Consider the following 19809-nt stretch of genomic DNA (forward strand, 5'->3'; position numbering starts at 1 on the left):
TTCCTTAAAGAAAACTTGGGGGGAGGGAAGGGGAATAGGGAGAATATAGGCTAGGGATCTAAGTACATGGTAAGCTGAGGGGGAAGTGGTACTAGCAGGATGAAAGAAGGTTTCCCATAGAAGGTGGTCCTTGCACTGAGGTGAGGGATTCGAAGAGATATATCTGAGGAAAGAGTATATACCAGGCTTTGGGGATAGCCAGAGTAAGGCATGCTGGGAGGTGTAACATCATGTGCAAGGAATAGTAAGACGATCAGTTTGGCTGGGCTGGACTGGACTTTGTGTGCAGGGGAAGAATACCTAATAGCTCAAAAGGCATGGAGGAGTCAAATGGTTAAGGGATGTAAGTGCCAAACAGAGGAGTGTATATTTGATCCTGGAGGTTATTGTGAGCCACAGGAGTTTACTGAGTACTTTGGGGAGAGAACTACACTTTAGGAAAGTCACTTTTGCAGATATCTAGAGAATGAACTAAAGAGAAGAGAGAATTGAAGCAGGGAACCCAACTAGGTGCCTCATTGAATCACTTCTTGAGAGTGGTTATTATGCTATCACAGCTAGAGGAATGTTCTGAAAATCAACCAAACCTTCTTCTCTACAGGAGACAAAGGAAATGAAGGAAGTCCAGGTTTACCCGGCATCTATGGTATGAAAGGTGTGATGGGAGATGTGGGACCAACAGGCCCCACTGGCATGACAGGACCACCAGGGCCACCAGGTCTTCCTGGTACACTAGTTCCAGGCCAAAAAGGAAATCAAGGTCCTCCAGGCTTAAGAGGAAGTCCAGGTATTTGTTTTTACTTCTAAACATTTGGGGAAAAAAACAGAAAACACAACTACTTTGTCTAATGCTGAGGTGATATTTTACTTTAGAGTGTTTCAAATGTTTTTATACTGGGAAAAAAATCACAAAACCACCCTGATTTCATACTGGGGAGAGATCACATAGCTACCTTGATTTCATACTGGAGGGTAGGGGGATTCATATAACTACCCTTATTTCATAGTGGGGGGAGGTAAAATCATATAAATACCCTGGTTTCATATGGGGGGAGGGATCACATAAAAACCTGATTCCATATTGGGGAAAAATCATATAACTACCCTGATTGAAAGGCCTGTAGCTCCCCTCAAGCTCTACTATTTCACTTGGTGATCTCCATAGTCATTTCTAAGCTGATGATTGTCAAATCTACTTATTCAGTTCTAACCTCTCTGCCGACCTTTAGGCTCACATCTCCAACAGCCTAATACACATTTCAAACTGGATATCCTGTATTCATCTTAAACTCAACATGTCTAAAAGGGAACTCATTATCTTCCCTTAATTTTCCACATGAAGACTGGGAGTCCTCACTCTCCCAGTGCCAGTGCCTTACCTATACCATCACTGGTTTGACACCACCCAAACTCAGACAAATTCTCTAAATCACCTCTCTATAAAACGGGTGTGGAGTTGTTGGTGTTTACATGTTCCTTGAAGCATCCTGCCTTTGGAAATGCCCATGGAGATTTTTAAAATTAAACTGGACTTTCGCTTCTAACATACATATAACCAATTCTTCATATCAATTTGTTTTCAACACTGTTCATGTGCTTTGTTAAATCTAATGAAAAACTGCCAATGAAAACAGAGAAAACTAGAAAAGTTTTCCCTATCATTCCAGCCAATGCACAGTGGGTGGTATCTTTTTCAAACAACCACAAATGAATGGTCAGGAATGATTTTCCATTAAAAACAGTCATTTGTTTTGCTGTCTTATCACTAATATTGTAGAAATGTATAATAAATTTTAATTCTCATAAATAAAAATGGCTTGTAAAATGGTATATAAATTGTACCTGGGCAGAAAAAGGCTCGAATGAAAGAATGCAATATACATGACATTAACTTTGACAATTTTCTCCCTTAAAACACATACTGAAAGCAATCTTTAAAAATAAAAAGTCCTAATATAATACAGTGCTCCTCCCATGCTTTATTTGGTCATAGAAATGACCCTGGGTCCCTGAAGATGATACTAATGGAGTACAAGCTCCAGCATATCCTAGGAGCTAGAAAGGCTTCAAATAAGGACCCAGCTGGAGACTGTATATACCAGTTGTCTGATGACCAGAGAACTTCGGGTTAGACAAAAGGTAACATTTTTTTGGCCAAAAGTATAACCTCTGCTGTCATAAGAGGAGATTCTCATCAACAATCGTGAAAGGAGTATTCACATTAAGGAAACCACAGATCCATGAAATATAGAACATATAAATTTTTTACACTGATAGGACTAAGGGACAGATTTTTTTTTTACATTGACCACAAACAGTTTTCTATAGGAAAAAATAAATTTAGCTTTCAAGAGATCTCAAGTATAGCAATCACTGATATTATTAAACAGCCTGATTTCTGACAATACTGACAGACTATGTATAAATTTAGGTGATACTGGCCCCCCAGGCCCACCTTGTGAATACATATCAGGAAAAAAAGGAGAAAAAGGTTTTCCAGGACACCAAGGTCCAATAGGTCAACCAGGAACCATAGGAGACCCTGGGCCTCCTGGGCATCCGGTAAGCCAAGAAGATTACTACCTTCAGTGGAATTTTGTTCCTTTTATATATTGGACACAAAAGTATTATAATCCACTTTGTACAGAAAGCAAGAGAATTTCTCTAAGGACCATCTGTAGTTGCTTTATGAGACCTTTGCCACAGGAAAGGAATGTTTCAAATTGTTCAATGAATCAAAGAACAGTAGGATATAAATCCTAACACCTTAAGCTGAACACGTATCAAGTCATCCTAGCCATCTTTCCACAAAACCTGTTCCCTCCTACTTTCCCCTGTCTCTGTTAATGATACCACAGTTGTCAGCAAAAACCTCACAATCATCTTTGAGTATCTTTCCCTTTCCTCTCACCCCATTCAATTATCAAATCTTATCAATTCTGTCTCCTAAAATCCCTTCTATACTTCCCCTCCTTAGCATCTTCATGACCCCTAGTTTAGACTGCTCTGATTATTTCCTATTTATAGTGTATATTTCTTGTTTGTACCATAATTTGCATGCTGTCTTTCCTACTAGATTGTGAGTTCCTTGATAGCAGGGACTGTTTTTTCCCTTTCTATGTTCCCTCATCACTTAGCACAGTGCTTGGCACAAACACTTAAGTGTTTCTTGACTGACTCTATTCCTTTTCACAGATTCTTTGATCATTTTGCAAACTAGACTACTTGATACTCCCTGAACTGGGCCTGTCTTTTCTCAGAGATGCATTTGATCTTTAGTCCTCTATGACTGACATATATACCTCCCTTACCCACTATCTCTGCCTATTAAAACACCATTGATCCTTTCAGGCCCCAGCATCTATCTTCTATCCTCCACGAAGCTTTTCCTCAACACCTGAGAGAAATGCCTCTTTGGACTTCTCATAGTACTTTGAACATTTCCCAAGTATTTATAGTTCATGCTGCCTTATATTTGTGTATAATAATTGATATTTGTAATATATAACATTATATAGAAGATAAATGTATATAATATATAATTATTTGTGTATAAATATTTTTGTGTATATAATTGTGGAGGGAGAGTTGATGCATGACTTTTTGTTCACATGATTGTGTGCTCAATGTGGCCTCTAAAGCTGAGATGCAACAGGTATGGATCAATTCTCTATCACTTGTGCTAATTTTGGCCTGACAATTAATAAGAAAAAAACAGAGGCTCTCCACCAGCCAACACTGCACCATCCATACAAAGAACCATCAGTTACAGCAGATGGAGAAATTTTGAATGCTATGGATAAGTTCACTTACTTGGCAGTATGTTTTCCAGGGATTTTCACACAAATGATAAGGTTGATGCATACACTGCCAGAGCTAGCTCAGTGTTGGGAGGCTCTGAAGGAAAGTGTGGGAGAGAAGAAACATTAGACTGCCTACAAAACTGAAGGTCTACAGAGATGCTGTGATGATCTCAATGCTGCATGCCTGTGAAACCTAGACAACATACCAGCACCATGCCAGGAAACTAAATTGCTTCCATTCGAATTGTCTTAGGAAGATTAACTTTTGGCAAATTAAGGTACTGGACACTGAAGTTCTTTTTTGAGCTGAACTGCCAAGCATTCAGACTCCACTAAAGAGAGGGAACTCCAGTGGGCTGGCCACATTGTTCAAATGCCAAACAGACAGTTGCCTAAAAGACTATTTTATGGAGAACTCACACAAGGGGTTCTCCATAGATACTCACATGGAGGCCAGATAAGCTATACAAGGATACTTTCAAGATCTCTCTGAAGCACAGGACCACCCAGCATGACATGCCCACATCAAAGAAGGCACTGTGCTCTATGAGTAAAGTAGAATTGCAATATCTCAAAACAAACAAAAGATGCACAAATTTAGAGATAGCTCCACTCCAAATGTTTCATGTGGACTATTTATGACCACTCTGTGGTGGGGCCTTCCAAGCTCATGTTGGTCTGATCAGCCACAGTCAGACACTCTGTACCTTGACCCCAACATAGTGATGTCATTTTGATCCTCTTCCAGCACAAAGGACAACAATCAACCATATTTGTGCATGTATCTTATCTTTTCTCCTATGCACGTTTTTCCCAAAATATTTCATGTCTTCCCACTTGCAGATATCCTAAGAAATGTTTAATCCCTCAAAAGTATATTACCTCCAGTACAGACCTCTTCCATTTGTACATATGGGCAAGTGTGGCTGTTCTACCCATATTTTTCTTACTGCCATTGCTATTTCCTCATGAAAACCGTGAACACTGTAATGACAGAGCCTAAAAGTGGTAGTTCCGCTACTTTTGGTGGAGAAAATAGGGTTTTCTTATAGAAATCATAGCAGATCTTTTCCAATTTTCATTTCCTTGTTGTCTTCCAGCCATTATTATACTTAAATCTCTTATGATCATTTGGCTTTTTGGGGATCACCATGTTTTATATCACTTTTCCTTTTTAGTCACTTACAAAAATAAACAAGCACTTTATAAAATGTTTGTTGACTTGAAACAAAAACACCTTAAAAGTTATTTACATTACACTAGCCTCCCACACAATACAGCAATACCCCATACAACTTCCCAGAAAAGTGATTTTTTTTAGCCTCTGCATCATCATTTCCCGGGTTTAGAGTTCAGTGCCTCATACATTATTCAATTAAACTTTGGAATAGTTCTAATTATTAGAAAGTTCTTCCTTATATTAGGCTAAAATCACTTTGGCAGCTGTGGGAGATGGATTGTAGTGGAGAGAGATAATCCAAGGAAACCAATTATAAAGCTAAAGTAATAGTCTAAGTGTGAAGTGATAAGGGCCTGAGCTAGGACGGTGGTTATGTGAGCAGAGAGGTAGCATAAGAAGGGATGAGATCTGACAAATGTCTGGATGTGGGTAGTGTTGAGAAGGGCATAGATGCTGTGGACCTAGGTAACCAGAAGAATTGTGGACGCCTCAATGGTAATAGGGAAATAGTAAAGGTGGACTTGGAGTTGGGTGTGGAGGGAGACAATGAAATCTGTGTTGGACATATTGAATTTGAGATGCCTGGGGAACATTCAGTTGAAAACATCCAATAAACAGTTGGTAGTGTGGGTCTAGAGCTCAGAAGAGATTAAGTCTGGATATATAGATCTGTATAATGATGACCTAGAGATGATCATTGAACCATGGAACCTGATGAGGTCACCAAGTGAAAGACAGAACAGAGAGGGGAAAGAAAGCCCAGGACAGTCTTGGGGAATACCTGTAGTTAGCAGGTGTTACATGAAGATCCAGCAAGGGAGACTGAGAAGGCAGGAGAACCAAAAAAGAATGATGCCATAAAACTCCAGTGGAGAGTTGATCCAGGAGAAGGTAGTGAACAGTGTTAAATGCTACCAAAAGGTCAAGAAGAATGAGGATGGAAAGGAGCCACAATAGTACATTTCACCAAACTATGGTCCACTCCATACTCTTCTATCTTATCAACAAGTATATCATGAAAGATTTTGTCAAGTGCTTTGTTGAAATAAAGACAGATTATTTTGTAAGTCTCCTGATCTACTCCTAGCTCAGTAGCCCTATCACAAAAGAAAATTAAATTAGTTTTTACTCATTTATTCAACAAACCTTAAGTACCTGCAATGCACTGTGCTAAATGTTGGGGGAGAGTTAAAAATTATTAATATAGTCATTTTAGTCAGGAATTTTATAATCTAGTGAGTATTTTTATAATCTAATACTGAACTCATCTTGGCTCATAGTTATCAGCACTTCATTTATTTCCAGGACTTAAAATCTATTTAATCATCTATGCTGGAATTGTCAAGGACCAACATTAAAATCATTGCTCCGTGGTTTCCAGCACTTCCATGTTTAAAAATTGAGACATTTCACAGGACTTGAACTGGAAGAGACTTTATAAGCTATCTGGTTGAAACCCTTCAGTTTACAGGACACTGAGGTTCAGAGGATTAAATATCCTGTAGGTCATAATGGACAGAGCAGGGATGTGAATTTAGATCTTCCAGCTTCTTTCCATGAAACCACATTTGTTTCTAGTCTTCTGGCATCTCTGCCATCTTCCATGATCCTTCAAAGACTGACTACAAGGCAATGTATGTGCTTGTTTCTTGATACGGTCCTATCAAAAGTTATTTCCATACCCTGGAACGTGTCATCTGGGTCTAAGACCTGAATCCAATTAAACCTTCTGAGTGCTCAAGTTCTTACTATTATTTCATCAAGCCTGGATTTTTTCATTGTTTCCTAACCATGACTATTGTGGCCTTTCAAATATGAAGATCATTCTCCTTAATAGAGAAGCAAAATAGCAGCTGAGTAATTTTACCTTATTGCTGCTCTAGATGAACATTACATCCTCTTTCCTGAGAAGATAGCCTCTTCCTGGCTCAAACACAGCTTTAAAAAGCTTTTGAAATTGTTATCCATTAGCATTTTTTGTAAGTCTCATCATAATATTTCCAAACAGTAGCATTTTCCCAGAATTAGTTTTAGCTGTAAAGTGAAAGAAATTGAATAATTATTATTTTGATTTAAAGCCCCTTTGGGAAGTTCTCGTTCCAATCTAAGCAACTTGGCAGTTTGGAATCTAAGGAGTCTCATGCCTGAGACTCCTTAATTCCAATAGCTTTCCAATGCCACTAGAATCAAATGTAAACTCCTGTTTAGCTTTTAAAGCCCTTCACAAATTTGCCTCAACTTATTTTCCATATTCCTCACACATTATTATTATCCCACAAATGCTCTGAAATCCAGCAAAACTGCCCTCTCTGATCCTCACCCAGGACACTCTATACCTTTTCATGGACATGCCTAGTATTTACTCTATCTACTCCTCAGCCTCACAGAAGCCTTCAGGTCACAGCTCAACAAGAAAACAAGCATTTTAAAGTACCTACTATGTGCTAGGTTTCAAAGATACACAAGTATAAGACTGCTTTCACACAGCAGCCACTGCCCTGTCTGTTTTTTTCCAGACTCCAGGGAACAAGATACCCCTCCCAGATGAATCCCGTGACCTCTGATCTTTATCACTGTGCTGCTCACTCAAGCCTTGACAGCATCTCCCTTAGCTCTCTCTTCCCATGGATCAGAGGGCTAGAGGGTAGAGTATCAAACTCCTCCCAATGCCTTCCTTTACATTCTGCATTTGTTGCCCTGTCTGGTTTTTTCAACTCTAGGTAACAAGATGAAGCAGCTAGGTGATACAAAGGATAGAGTACCAGGTTTGGAGTCAAGAAAACCTGAGTTCAAATTTAGCCTTAGAAACTTACTAGTGTGTGATCATGAGCAAGTCATTTCACCCTATTTACCTCAGTTTCCTCATCTGTAAAATAAGCTGGAGAAGGAAACAGCAAACCACTCCAACTGTCATTGCCAAGAAAACCCCAAATGGGGTCACAGTCAGATGCAACTGAAATGACTCAACAACAAGGAAACAAAATGCTACTGCCTGGTATCCCTGGCATTCCTTCCTCCACCCTGCTGTCCAGAATCCTTTTGTTTATTGTCTCCCCGGCGCCCTGCCCATTCCTTAAGGGCAGGGACTGTCTTTCTATTAATTGTATCCCCAGTGCTTAGCACAATGCTTTATTAGTTAGGCACGTGATAGGTGCCTAATAAATGTTTATTGGATTGGATTCTCATGGGAGAGACAAGCACATACAAAATGAATAAATGCAAATATATGCAAATTAATTAACTAAAGATAGCTTTAGAAGGGGGGATGAATAGTTGGGGGAAATAGGTATGGATTCATGAAGAGGATGATGTTTACGCTGCATCTTCAAGGGATAAAGGGACTGACTATGAGGTGGAAAAGTGAAGATAAAATAATACACTGTAGGCATATGATGCAGTCAAAGGCAGGAAATGAAGTGTTATGTGTGAAGAAGAAAGAAAAGACCAATGTGGCTGGAACACAGAATATGGGGAGTGCAGTAATGCCCAACGATACTGAAAGGCTAGGCTGAGACTAGATTGTATAGTTTTAAAAGCTAAACAGAAATTCTGTTTTGTCCTAGGAACAGTAGGAAACCAATGGAGTGAATTGAGTAGGGGAGTATCATCTCATCTGTTATGAGGTTGCTGTGATAATCTAGGGGACAGGTGATGTGGGCCTAAAGGAAGGTGCAGCTGTGCAAGTAGAGTGAAGAGGTTGGATGTGAGGCAAATGATCTGGCAACTGACTGGTCATGGAGAGTGAAGGCATCAAGTATAACACCAGGGTGACAAATCTGGGAGACTGAAAGGATGGTGGTGTCTTTGACAGAAATGCATTCAGTCTTTTCTGACCTGGTATCAAATGACTTTGAATTTATTGGTATTTATTCTGTACATATTCATACAGGTCTTTGTTGTCTCATCCTTAGAGTGTAAGCTCCCCAGGAGTAGAGACTATTCATTTATTGTATTTGCATCCCCAGTGCCTGGCATATAGTAGGTGCTTAATAAACACTTGTTGATGGACTCATTGATCGTTCTAGCACCTGTCATCCCTGCAAATTGACAATGTTCCTAGCTCCCTTTCCATCCCAGGTTTCCCATATTTCCTGCCTCCTCAACACCATACATACATACACAATGGAAACTAATGCCCCTGTTGGCTTGGTAGGAATAGGTGTTGGACATGACCATTCCACCTGTTACATCACTTTTCTTATAATTACGAACACACATTGTTCATTTTTAATCTGGCTAAATGTCTGCTTTCATCTGTAAAGCATCCACATCCAGAAAGTTATATCTAGCAGACTTCAGAAAATACTGTATTTTAATAATATTAGTATATTTTGTTATATATAATATATAACATTATATATTATAATGATATCTTATTAAACATGCTACATTGAAATTACAAAGAATGATTTTCTTGATGAAATACCTTTGACTGTCTCTGGAATGTGTCTGATTAGTCAAGGAACTGGATTGAAATATGCCAACCTTTCCTGACAAACTTTCTCAATATAATGTTGTATCTTACTGTCTACCTCATGAAGAAAATTTTGTGGATAACATTATGATGTGGTAACTCTTCTGCAATTCCTTGTTTTAAATTATAGGGAATTCCAGGCACCCCAGGTTTTCCAGGTTTTCCAGGCGATCCTGGATTTCAAGGATTTCCTGGCATGACAGGTACTTGTCTAAATATTCTCTGCACGGCTTTGGGGGAACAAAAACAATCTCCAATTATAATCCGATGACTAAATTCCCCAGGTTCAAAGTCTTGATGTAGGGGGAATAAATATACACCATGGGAACAGAAATAAAAACACTTTTTAAAGTTTCAGAAAATAGACATGGAATCTTTCATCAATAGCAATCCTTTAAGTGCCATGACCTTTATATGGGATTGTAAAGTAATGGATTTGTCTTAATGATTTTGCCAATTCCCATGGTATGTTCTTTGTAAATTAAGAAAGGTTTTGCTATACAAAGCATAAATATTAAGTAATAAGTTCACCCAAGTTGAATGGTGCCAAAAAAATTAGTTGTAGAAGACAAGGGCAGATGAGATGGGTTTCAGAAGGGAATAGAATGTTCATTGTTCCTGATCTGATCTTTATACTGACCCTTTAATGCAAGATATTAGCCAAAAGTCAGAGTAGAAGATTCTGAAGAGCTCTGCTAGACTAGAGAGGCAAGACAGTTTTCAATGTGCAAAGAATTCCTGGTAGCAACTACTTCCCTCTAGGCCTAGAAAAGATTCTAGAAAGTATAGAACGTACCCACTTTTAGACTTGCTGAAGCTCCTTGAGTGTTAGACTTAAAGTCAGAAGAGCCCAGTGTTCAAATTCCATCTCTGGCAATGTCTAGTTAAGTGACTATGGACACGTCACAACCTCTGAGACTCTCCTTTTTCACATCTGTGGAATGGAGATGATCATACGACTTTTATTTATCATCACATAGTATAAAGAAGTGAATGAAGTTTGTTGTAAGGACTAGAAATGCACTTTGCAAACCTTAAAGCATTAGATCAAAGTCAGTTGACTACATAAGAAGTCCTGGGGAAACCTTCTCAAAAGAATTGCTGAGGTCTATACTGCCAACTTTGTAGGATGATGGCTGCTCTCTTTCCTAAACTCCTAGAGTAAGCCACTAGATCTTCCAATTGGTCCCCATAAAATATTACTATGGTTTTATAATTTTTGCTTGGAAATTTTTATCTCAAAAAGTCTACAAAAATATTTCTTCACTGAAAATGTCATTAAGATGACAACTTTCTGGGCAATTACCAATTCATCTTCACTATTAATCTTATATTTTTAATGTGTTATGTTTTTGTCTCTCCCCCAACGACCCTGAAAGACCATGTCACATAATAGTGAGAAAGCCAGCTTCACAGTCAGAAAGGCCCAGGTTCTGGTTTTGCTTCTGACCCAGAAATGGCTGCTGTGACTTTGGGCATAGACTCTAAGCCACAGGTATCAAACTTGCAAGGCCTGGCTGCTCACAACATTCCATGGTACTGCCCAAACCAGATTACAATGTAATTAAGAAACAGTTAATAAAATAAATAAAAATGAAATAAGACATAGATAATATCACATTTTAAAACTAAGCCAACATGTAACATGCAGAGATTCCTATGTATGGATTACTGGCCCCCAGTTCTATTTGAGTTTGAGAGCACTGCTCTAGGCAACTCTCTAAGACTATAAATTGCAAAGGTGTCATCCTTTATTGGTAGGAGTCTTAAGAATTCTCTATACCACCGAAATCACAGGCCCAGTCCCTATCCCTTCTTTCACTAAAGACATGTAATTATTTCCTGAAAACTGCAATCATTAACTAGATGCCTTAAAGTGAGTGTGTGGTGTCAAATTCAAACAGAAATGAAGGCCACTAAACTGTACATAAGGATCCTTAACCAACATGATGACTTAGAAAACCGCATGTTATCCATGCTGTATTATATTTTTATTCACATTAACTATTTCCCAATTACACTTTAATCTGGTTTGAGCAGCAAAACCTATTCTTGGCTCCGGATTCAGGGATCTTACTGTCCTCCATTTACCTGTGTCAAAGGCTAGAAATGAAAAGTGAAACCTCACCATTTAGTAAACTTAGGTAAAAAGTAGGCAGGGTTTATATTTACTCTCCAGGGTACTAGAAAGAGATGCCCTGACATATCCAAATTCAGTAAACCATCAAAAAAGACATTAAGAACATTAATAATTATAATATTTAAGCACTGTCCCTCACCAGAAGAATGTTCCAGTGAATTTTTAATGAGGTTTGGCTTCCTAATGTCTCTATTCTAAAATTTAATTAAACTGAATTGGTTTCTGAATTCAGAAAACTAGTAACTAAGAACCCTTGTCCTGCAAAATGTGTTTTTTGTTGCCTCCTCTACTTTGTGCTTCTGCTTATAGCCTGGCCAAGCATGTGACTGGACTGAAATCTTCATCAAATGTCAAGATGAAAAGCTTTCTCTACATTGACATAGTTTAGATTATGTCACCCCCAACTTTTATTCTGGAGTCATGCCTCAGGCAGGACTCATAATAATGCTTCTAATGTTAACCTCTATATCTCTAATCTACAGTTTCTATTTAGAGCAGAGACTCTTAACCCAGTGTCAGTGAACTTGTTTTGTTTTTTCATATTTTGATAACTATATTTCAATATAGTTTCCTTTGAAATCCCTATGGATTTTATTTCATGTATTTATAAACATAATTTGCAGAAGGGTTCATAGGCTTCACCAGATGCCCAAGGGGTCCATGACACAGCAAAAATTGAGAATCTTTGGTTTAAAGTATATCGCCAACTTGAAGGCAGAAATGGCTTGCATTCCCCCAAAGTATAATGACAATATGATTATTGTAAATTTTGTTTTTCCTGTAGGAGAAAAAGGCAATCTAGGACCTCCAGGACCATTTGGACCTCCAGGGTCAACTGGGCCACCAGGACCTCCTGGTAAATTTTTTTGTTGGTACTTTATAAAGGTAACAGAACATTTCTAAAGGTAATAAATTATCTTTTTATTGTGTTTGTGTCAATAGGTCAACCTGGACACCCTGGAACAATTAAAATTTTGTCTCTGCCAGGAAGCCCAGGGCCTCCTGGTCAACCTGGAGACCCAGGAATGCAGGGAGAACCTGGACCACAAGGACCAGTAGGATACCCAGGTTGGGAATCAGATATATGAAACTGAATCACTGAAAAGTTATTCTCTAATAACTGTTGACATTTACAGCTTGGCAAATAGAAAAACAGTTGCCTCCTTCATAAGAGGCTGACCAGATGATCCAAGCAGTCATCTAAAATTTTCAATCTATGAACAAGATTGTATTTTAAGCTTTGCAAAATATTTTCCTCACAACAACCCTGGAAGATAGAGAGGTACAAGTATTGTTATTCTCATTTTACAGACAAAGAAGCTGAGACAGATTGGGTAAGTGATTTGCCAAATCTAATAAATAGAGTAAGGAATCAAAGGAATCAGGTTTAACTAATTCTAAACTATTACATATTGTACTATTAAATCTATATCTCGTCTGCTTCCCAATATTAAAAGAGGAGTCATTTGCTTTGAGGTTAAACCACACAACTTTAGACAGTGTGCTGTAATGATAAACCCAGTGATCCAGTTTGGTGTACAACTTGGCAGCTAAAAGATGTTGAATCTATATTGAACTGTTAAGAAAATCAGCTGACTTGTGTTTTCTAGATAAGTATGTTTGAATGTTTGTCCTGATTATTATACGCCATAATCAATTGTGAGTGCTCTGAAAGGTGAGCTTTCCTGATGCAAAATAAGTCACTTTGTCAATGGGTGGGATGTTAGGCATCTAACATTTACCATGGAGGGACAAGGACTGTATCTATGATTTCATTACTTTGCCCAATTTCTGAGTGAGGAAGTTCTATCTATGAAAACTGACACCTTCTCTTCTATTTATTTCTAAGTCTTAGAAGGCTGTATTGCAAATGTAAGTGACTTGCCCTGGATCACACAACTTGGCCAGTTTTTAAGTGGTAGAGACAGATCCTGAATCCGGGTCTTTTTGGCTTCCTACAAGTTCTTTTATCCACTAAACCACAGTCTATTCTCTCTCTCTCTCTCTCTCTCTCTCTCTCTCTCTCTCTCTCTCTCTCTCTCTCTCTCTCTCTCTCTCTCTCTCTCTCTCTCTCTCTCTCTCTCTTCCCCTCTCTCCCTCCCTCCTCCTTCCTTGTGACTACGTGTCTGCTTGTGTTGAAGTGTTTCACTATGCTATATGTTACAATGAACTTCGAAGTAAAAAGAGATAGACTGGAACTCTAATCATACCCTTCACCCACCTGCAAGTCATTTTCGAATTGTAGGTCTTGCACCTTGGATTTTGTTGGCTTGTTTGCCCTGTTAACCACAGAATTATAGATGAGCAGAATCCCTTCTCCATATACAGAGTATTGAATTAAGTTCCAGGATCCAAAGTTTAAGGACTGGTGATTGTCGAGTAGATGATAAAGGCTCTTGATTGCAAGCCACAGTTAAAGGAGTTGGGGATGCTGAGCCTGGAGAAAAGCAGAATGAGGAGGGAGAAGGGAATCATGACACCTGTCTTCAGGTTCTGGAAAAGCTCTCATTTGAAAGAGGAATTAGACTTGTTCTCTTTAACCCTCTGGGGCAGGACTGAGGCTGCAAGCAATAAAAGATTCCCCTTTACTGGACATCTTCTAGCACACACTAAATGACCACTTATTGGTTCAGTTACAGGGGGAATTCTTTTCCTGGTGTGGGTGGGACTAGCTGGTCTATAAAGTTATTTCTAACAAGTCCTGTGATCCTGTGAAAAGGAGAATAATAATGCTTATACTAGCTATCTTTCAGGTTTATTGTCAGGAAGTAACTTCGCAATCTGTAAAGCACAATATGAATGTAAATTATTATTACTATTTTTATTTGGCCTATCCAAATCCATACTATAATGGAATTCTACTGTACAGTGATGATTTTAATATCTACCTTTCCAAATCAGACAGTGGCTTTGGATGCTGGGGACTCAAAGGGCTAGTCAAGTACTGGACCTAAGACAAAATTTTTACTGTGTTTTGCTGGTTTCGACCAATTTGAACCAGTTTAGACTGGTTTTAGCCAATTTGAACTGCTTTTGGCTGGACAGTTTTCTCCCTGCTTCACCCCCACCCACCCACTCCCAAACTGTGGGTGCTGCACTTAGTCCATTCCCTATACCTAGAATGCCCTCTCTCTACAGTTTATTCCTTTTGACTCTTACTTTTAGTACTCAATGCAAATGCTACTTCCTTCGGGAAACCCCTCTCTTCTAATTATTATATAGCAAGTTTTCTACCTTTTGAATTCATTTATCACATGACATCACGTATTGTAACTATATAAGTATATAATATATAATAATAATTTTTAAGGGGAACATACTTTCTAAAGAGAGCTTTCAACTCTTCATTTATCATAAAGAAGAAAGGTACAGAGAGAGACAGAGACAAAGAGAGACACAGAGAAAGAGACAAAGGAAGGAAGGAAGAATCACTGATACTTTTTTTTAACCCCAAATTACTCTGGCTCTCTTTGGCTGGCCAACAATAGGTCCCAGGCCAATCCCTACTTGGCATATTTCTGTTTTGGCCAGAAACCCTGAGGGTTTTCCCCTCCCAGATCCCCCCTTTTATTTGCGACTAGGTAAAAAGGCCATTCTCCGCCTCATTTCTTATTAAGCCACAATCACTGAATGGGCATTGCCTCAGTCAAACTGAGACCTGTTAAAGACTTTAGCTTGAAAAGGCCAAGGTCCCCAATGCATCCTGGGCCATCTCCAATAGTCCAGATCTATATGTGGCCACTGGACCCAGATGGTTCCGGAGAATAAAGTGAGGCTGGTGATTTTGCATAGCCCTTCCTCACTTAAATCCAATTCACTCACAAGTCATTGCATCATCTTCCTGATGTCATGGTCCTCTTTGAAGGAGAAACCATATATATCTCATTTTACAGTTGAAGAAACTGAAGCAAACAGTGGCTCAATGCCTTGCCCAGGACCACACAGCTAGTCAGCGTCTAAGGACAGATTTAACGCAAGTTCTAGATCCAGCGCTCTGTACACTGTGTGCCACCCACTTGCCCCTTACTCCTTTTTATTATTGTTTTCCCATGTATGAGAATGATAGTTGATTTATTGTTTTTATTGTTTATTGTGCTTTTCCACATGTGTGAATGCAATGATGCAATGTTTGGTGCTGAACAGGACTTCAAGGACCAAGAGGTCAACCAGGGAAACCAGGAAAACCAGGAATTCCTGGACCAGTTGGAGAAAAAGGCAACAAAGGATCTAAAGGAGAAACTGGTAAATACATCTTGACTTATTTTCCCAACAAAATTAGGCTTGTAAAGAGTCATTGTGTTTGGCAAGACACTGTGTAACTTTCAAGGTAATACGGGCTTTTTTCATTTACCCTTCCCCTTAACTACAGGGAGAGGTCAAGAGAAACAGAAAAGAAATCTAGGAATTACTGGGCAGAACAATCTTCCCATCTACTCCATTGCCCTGGAGGGAAGGAAAAGGCAAAGGGAATAAGCATATGTGTGTGTGTGTGTGTGTATGTATGTATGTATGTATATAAATATCATCTCAGTAGAACCTCACAATAACTGCCAGAGGAGTGCTGTTTTATTCCCCATTTTGTACTTGAGGAAATTAAAGAAAGCTGAGGTTAGAAAGACTTGCCCAAAGTCACACAGCCAATATGTGCCTAAGACTAGATTTGATCTGACATTCCTGCCTCCAGGCCTAGCACTCTAATCTACTCTATAGCCTTCCTGCTCAAATCACTAATAGAATGAGAAATGCAAATTCAAACAGCTCTGAAGTTTTGCTTCATGCCCAGCTGTTCTCCTCCCCGTGAGACCATCAATAAAGTTTGGGAAAGCATTCTCTGTGTGGAATGACAGCTTTTATCTGGACTCCTTGTACTTCAAGTAACTGTTTTCTCTGACGGAGATAAACTGATTCCACTGTCTCATATCCCAGTCACTTCTCTCTACCTCTTGCATTACGACTGCTTACCCCACCACTTGAATGAAAACTGCTCTGCCCAAGGTTACCAACAATTTTTAATTGACAAATGCAGCTGCCTTTTCTTAGCTACCCAGGTTTCTTGGTCGATCTGTAGCAATCAACACTTCCTGCATTCTTCTGTGTTCTCCTACCTTCCCTACGTCTCCTTTTTAGTCTCCTTTGCAGGCTCTGCCTGGGCCTCCTCCCTTTACTTTTTCTCATTGGTCTCATCTGGTCTCGTAGGATCAATTACTGTCTCTATGGAGATGACTCCAAAGTCTACACTACCTAGTCCTCTCATTTCTCCTGTGCTTTCGTTCCCCCATTGCATGTTGGATATTTCCACCTGAATGTCTCAAAGGCATCTCAAACTGAGGTCCAAAACATAACTTTCTTTTTAGAAATGTTTCATTCTTATGGCTCTTTTGTTTTTGTGTCACCTTGATTTTGCTACATATTCCTTCCCCTTCCCTACTGGGTTCACTTTTCCTTTTAACAATAAAGAAAAAGAGAACACACAAGTCAGCAAAACTAAGCATCACATCAATCAGGTCTGCTGGTACAAGTGCTGTTCCACAGGCAGACAGAGCCCACCACCTGCAAAGGGGGGGAAGGGAAGGGAGGTGGACTTTCTTATCTCTTTGGGGAAAAACACAGGCATTATAATACACAGCCTTGGATATGGATTTTTTCATTTATATTATACAATTTGCTTTCTGGTTCTGCTTAATTCACTCTGCATCAGTTCATCTAAATCTTCCCATGATTCTCTGAATTTTTTTTATCATGTTTTCCAGTACAGTAGTAGTCTATTACTCATGTACCACAATTTGTTTAGCCATTCCCCAATATACCAACAATGTCCCAGGCAGTGGATACAGGAACATTCCATATGTACACACACACACACACACACACACATATATATACATGTATGTATATATGTGTGTATGTACATATATATGTATAATGGTGGGATCTCTGTATACATTTTGTCTTTCATATTTCTATTAGTTGCCTATAAGTCTTAGACATCAGACTCTTATCAGAGCTCTTTGGTAGTAAGATTTTTTTTTTCTCAATCAACTCTTTCCCTTCTTACCCTAATTGCATTAATTTTGATCATATAAAAGCTGTCCAACTTCATGTAATAAAATTATCTATGTTTTGAGATCACCTCTATACTTTGACTTAAGAATTCATCCCCTGGGCATAGTACAACGCACCTAACCTGACTGTTTTTAAAGCATGATCTTTAATATTTAGGTCACACATCTATTTTGAATTTATCTGTGGTATATAGTATAAGACACTGGTCAAAAACTCATTTATACTAAACTTCTTTCCACTTTTGCCAGGAGTTGCAAAATAGGGAGCTCTTTCCCAAGTCTCTAGTTTATCAAAACTGGTTATTTTTTTTTAATCATCATTCCCACAAAACCCACTTTTCTTCCTAACTCCCCTCTTTTTGTTGAGGACACCACTGATTGCCTCCTCCAGTTATCTTAGTTTGAACCCTGGAATTATTCTCCACTATTTCCTCTCACCCTCCAGTCTCATCTGTTCCTCCCCCACAGCACCTCTGGCATTCACTCACAGTGCCACTACCCTCGTTCTCTCTCCCCTGGACACTGCAATAGACTCCTAATTGGTCTTCCTCCTTCCAGGTCCTTCCCACTCCATTTCATTCTCCACGTGGTTGCCACAATGATACTCCTGCAGTGCTGGTCTGACCAGGAAACTTCACTATCCAGTAACTCTAATGGGTCCCTGGTCACATTTAAAGCCCTTCATAATCCAATTTCAATAGATCTTTGCAGCCTGATTATGCATTCCTTTACCTCACACACTCCATGTTCCAGGCTCACTGGTCTACTGACTATTCCCTATACACTTGCCACCTCAATGCCTGTATACAGAAGATCATCCCATCCTGGGAATGTCCTTACTTCTCAGCCCTTACCTCTTAGCATCTCTAGCTCCCTTCTTGGCTCAGCTCCAGTGGCCGCTCCTACTTGAGGCCCACCCTCATCCCCTTCAGGAGGAGTGCCCTTCCCTCTTCTGAAATCACATGTTTTGTATTAGTTCTATCTCTATGTGGGCACACATAGAAGAACAGAAGCTCTTTGAGGTCAGGGCCTCTTTTACCTTTGCTTTTCTAGCACCTACAGCAGTGCCTCACACATAGCAAGGGCTTAATACATTTTTGCTGAGTTTACTGTTCAAGTGCAGGTAACCTCATAACTGTTTTGCTAATATACCTCTTTCAAAATTTCAAAATTCAAAATTTCAATTGATTTTGTTTGACTTTCTGATATCTTTGACATTTGAGCTAATTCATTTAATAAATATTTGAGTACTTACAATGTATAGGGTGCTGGTTACCTAGGTACTAGATGGTATACAAATATGATTAAAAATTTGTTTTTTTAAGAGCTTCGGTATATTACAAGGAGATAACATATCTACATAAGTAATGACAACACCAAATATCAGAAGATTCTGTTTGGCTAAATCATTAAAAAGTAATGCCCACGTCCATTCAATTCAATCATTCATTCATTCCTTACTGGAATGGCTATTCTACATGGGGCAGCTGGCAGTGCAGTAGATAGAGCGCTGAGCCTGGAGTCAGAAACATCTGAGTTCAAACCTAGCATAAGACACTTACCAGCTTTGTAACCCTGAGCAGATCACTTCACTTCTTAGCCTCAGTTTCTTCATCTGTAAAATGGTGATAATAATAGCATCTATTTCCCAGGGTTGCTGTGAGGATCAAATGAGATAATAATTGTGAAGTGCATAGCACCGTATCTGGCACATACTGTGTTCGTCTTTCATTTTCAAAGAGGACCATGACATCAGAGAAAAGATGACATGACTTGCACTTGACTTGTTTCGAGTGAGGGAGGGCTGTGCAGGTCACCAGCCTCACTTTCTCCTCCTGAGCCATCTGGGTCCAGTGACCAGATATTCATCAGGATGACTGGAGATGGCCCAGGATGCAATGGGAGACCTTGGCCTTTTTAGGCTGGCCTTTTCAGGTACTCACTTAGAGGGAGGTAATAATGCCCATTGAATGAATAGGCCTCTTTAAGAAGTAGTTAGGGAATGGCACTTTTAACGAACAAAAGAAAAAATAGCTAAAGTAACAGAAACTGGTACTAGTGATAATCACTGTAAGCCAGCCATTAAGTGGAGCTTGGGCAGGGACCTATTGTTGTCCAGCTCATGCGCTTCAGAGTGCAATGGGTTTATG

General features: G+C 39.2%; 1 protein-coding gene and 1 long non-coding RNA gene across 4 annotated transcripts in view; one reads left to right on the plus strand and one right to left on the minus strand.

Moving 5' to 3' along the window:
* The window catches only part of COL4A3 (collagen type IV alpha 3 chain), a 173276-nt gene that overhangs the window by 142319 nt on the left and 11148 nt on the right, over window positions 1–19809 (plus strand). For all 3 annotated transcript variants that reach the window (XR_011968996.1, XM_072617991.1, XM_072617992.1), the window contains 6 exons: window positions 602–787; window positions 2432–2562; window positions 9588–9660; window positions 12382–12453; window positions 12540–12665; window positions 15741–15839. Coding sequence is in view for 2 of the 3 variants with exons in the window: in XM_072617991.1 (XP_072474092.1) it covers window positions 602–787; window positions 2432–2562; window positions 9588–9660; window positions 12382–12453; window positions 12540–12665; window positions 15741–15839 (687 nt within the window). In the remaining variant the exon portion in view is untranslated. The remainder of the gene's footprint in view (window positions 1–601; window positions 788–2431; window positions 2563–9587; window positions 9661–12381; window positions 12454–12539; window positions 12666–15740; window positions 15840–19809) is intronic.
* Window positions 6413–19411, minus strand: LOC140509932 (uncharacterized). Its single transcript, XR_011969011.1, has 4 exons — window positions 19222–19411; window positions 13819–14034; window positions 10254–10391; window positions 6413–7017 (listed from the first exon to the last, which is right to left on the minus strand). It is a non-coding gene; the product is annotated as an uncharacterized lncRNA (long non-coding RNA).

The sequence above is a fragment of the Notamacropus eugenii genome, chromosome 6, assembly GCF_028372415.1.
Source record: "Notamacropus eugenii isolate mMacEug1 chromosome 6, mMacEug1.pri_v2, whole genome shotgun sequence".
Taxonomy (NCBI): Eukaryota; Metazoa; Chordata; class Mammalia; order Diprotodontia; family Macropodidae; genus Notamacropus; species Notamacropus eugenii.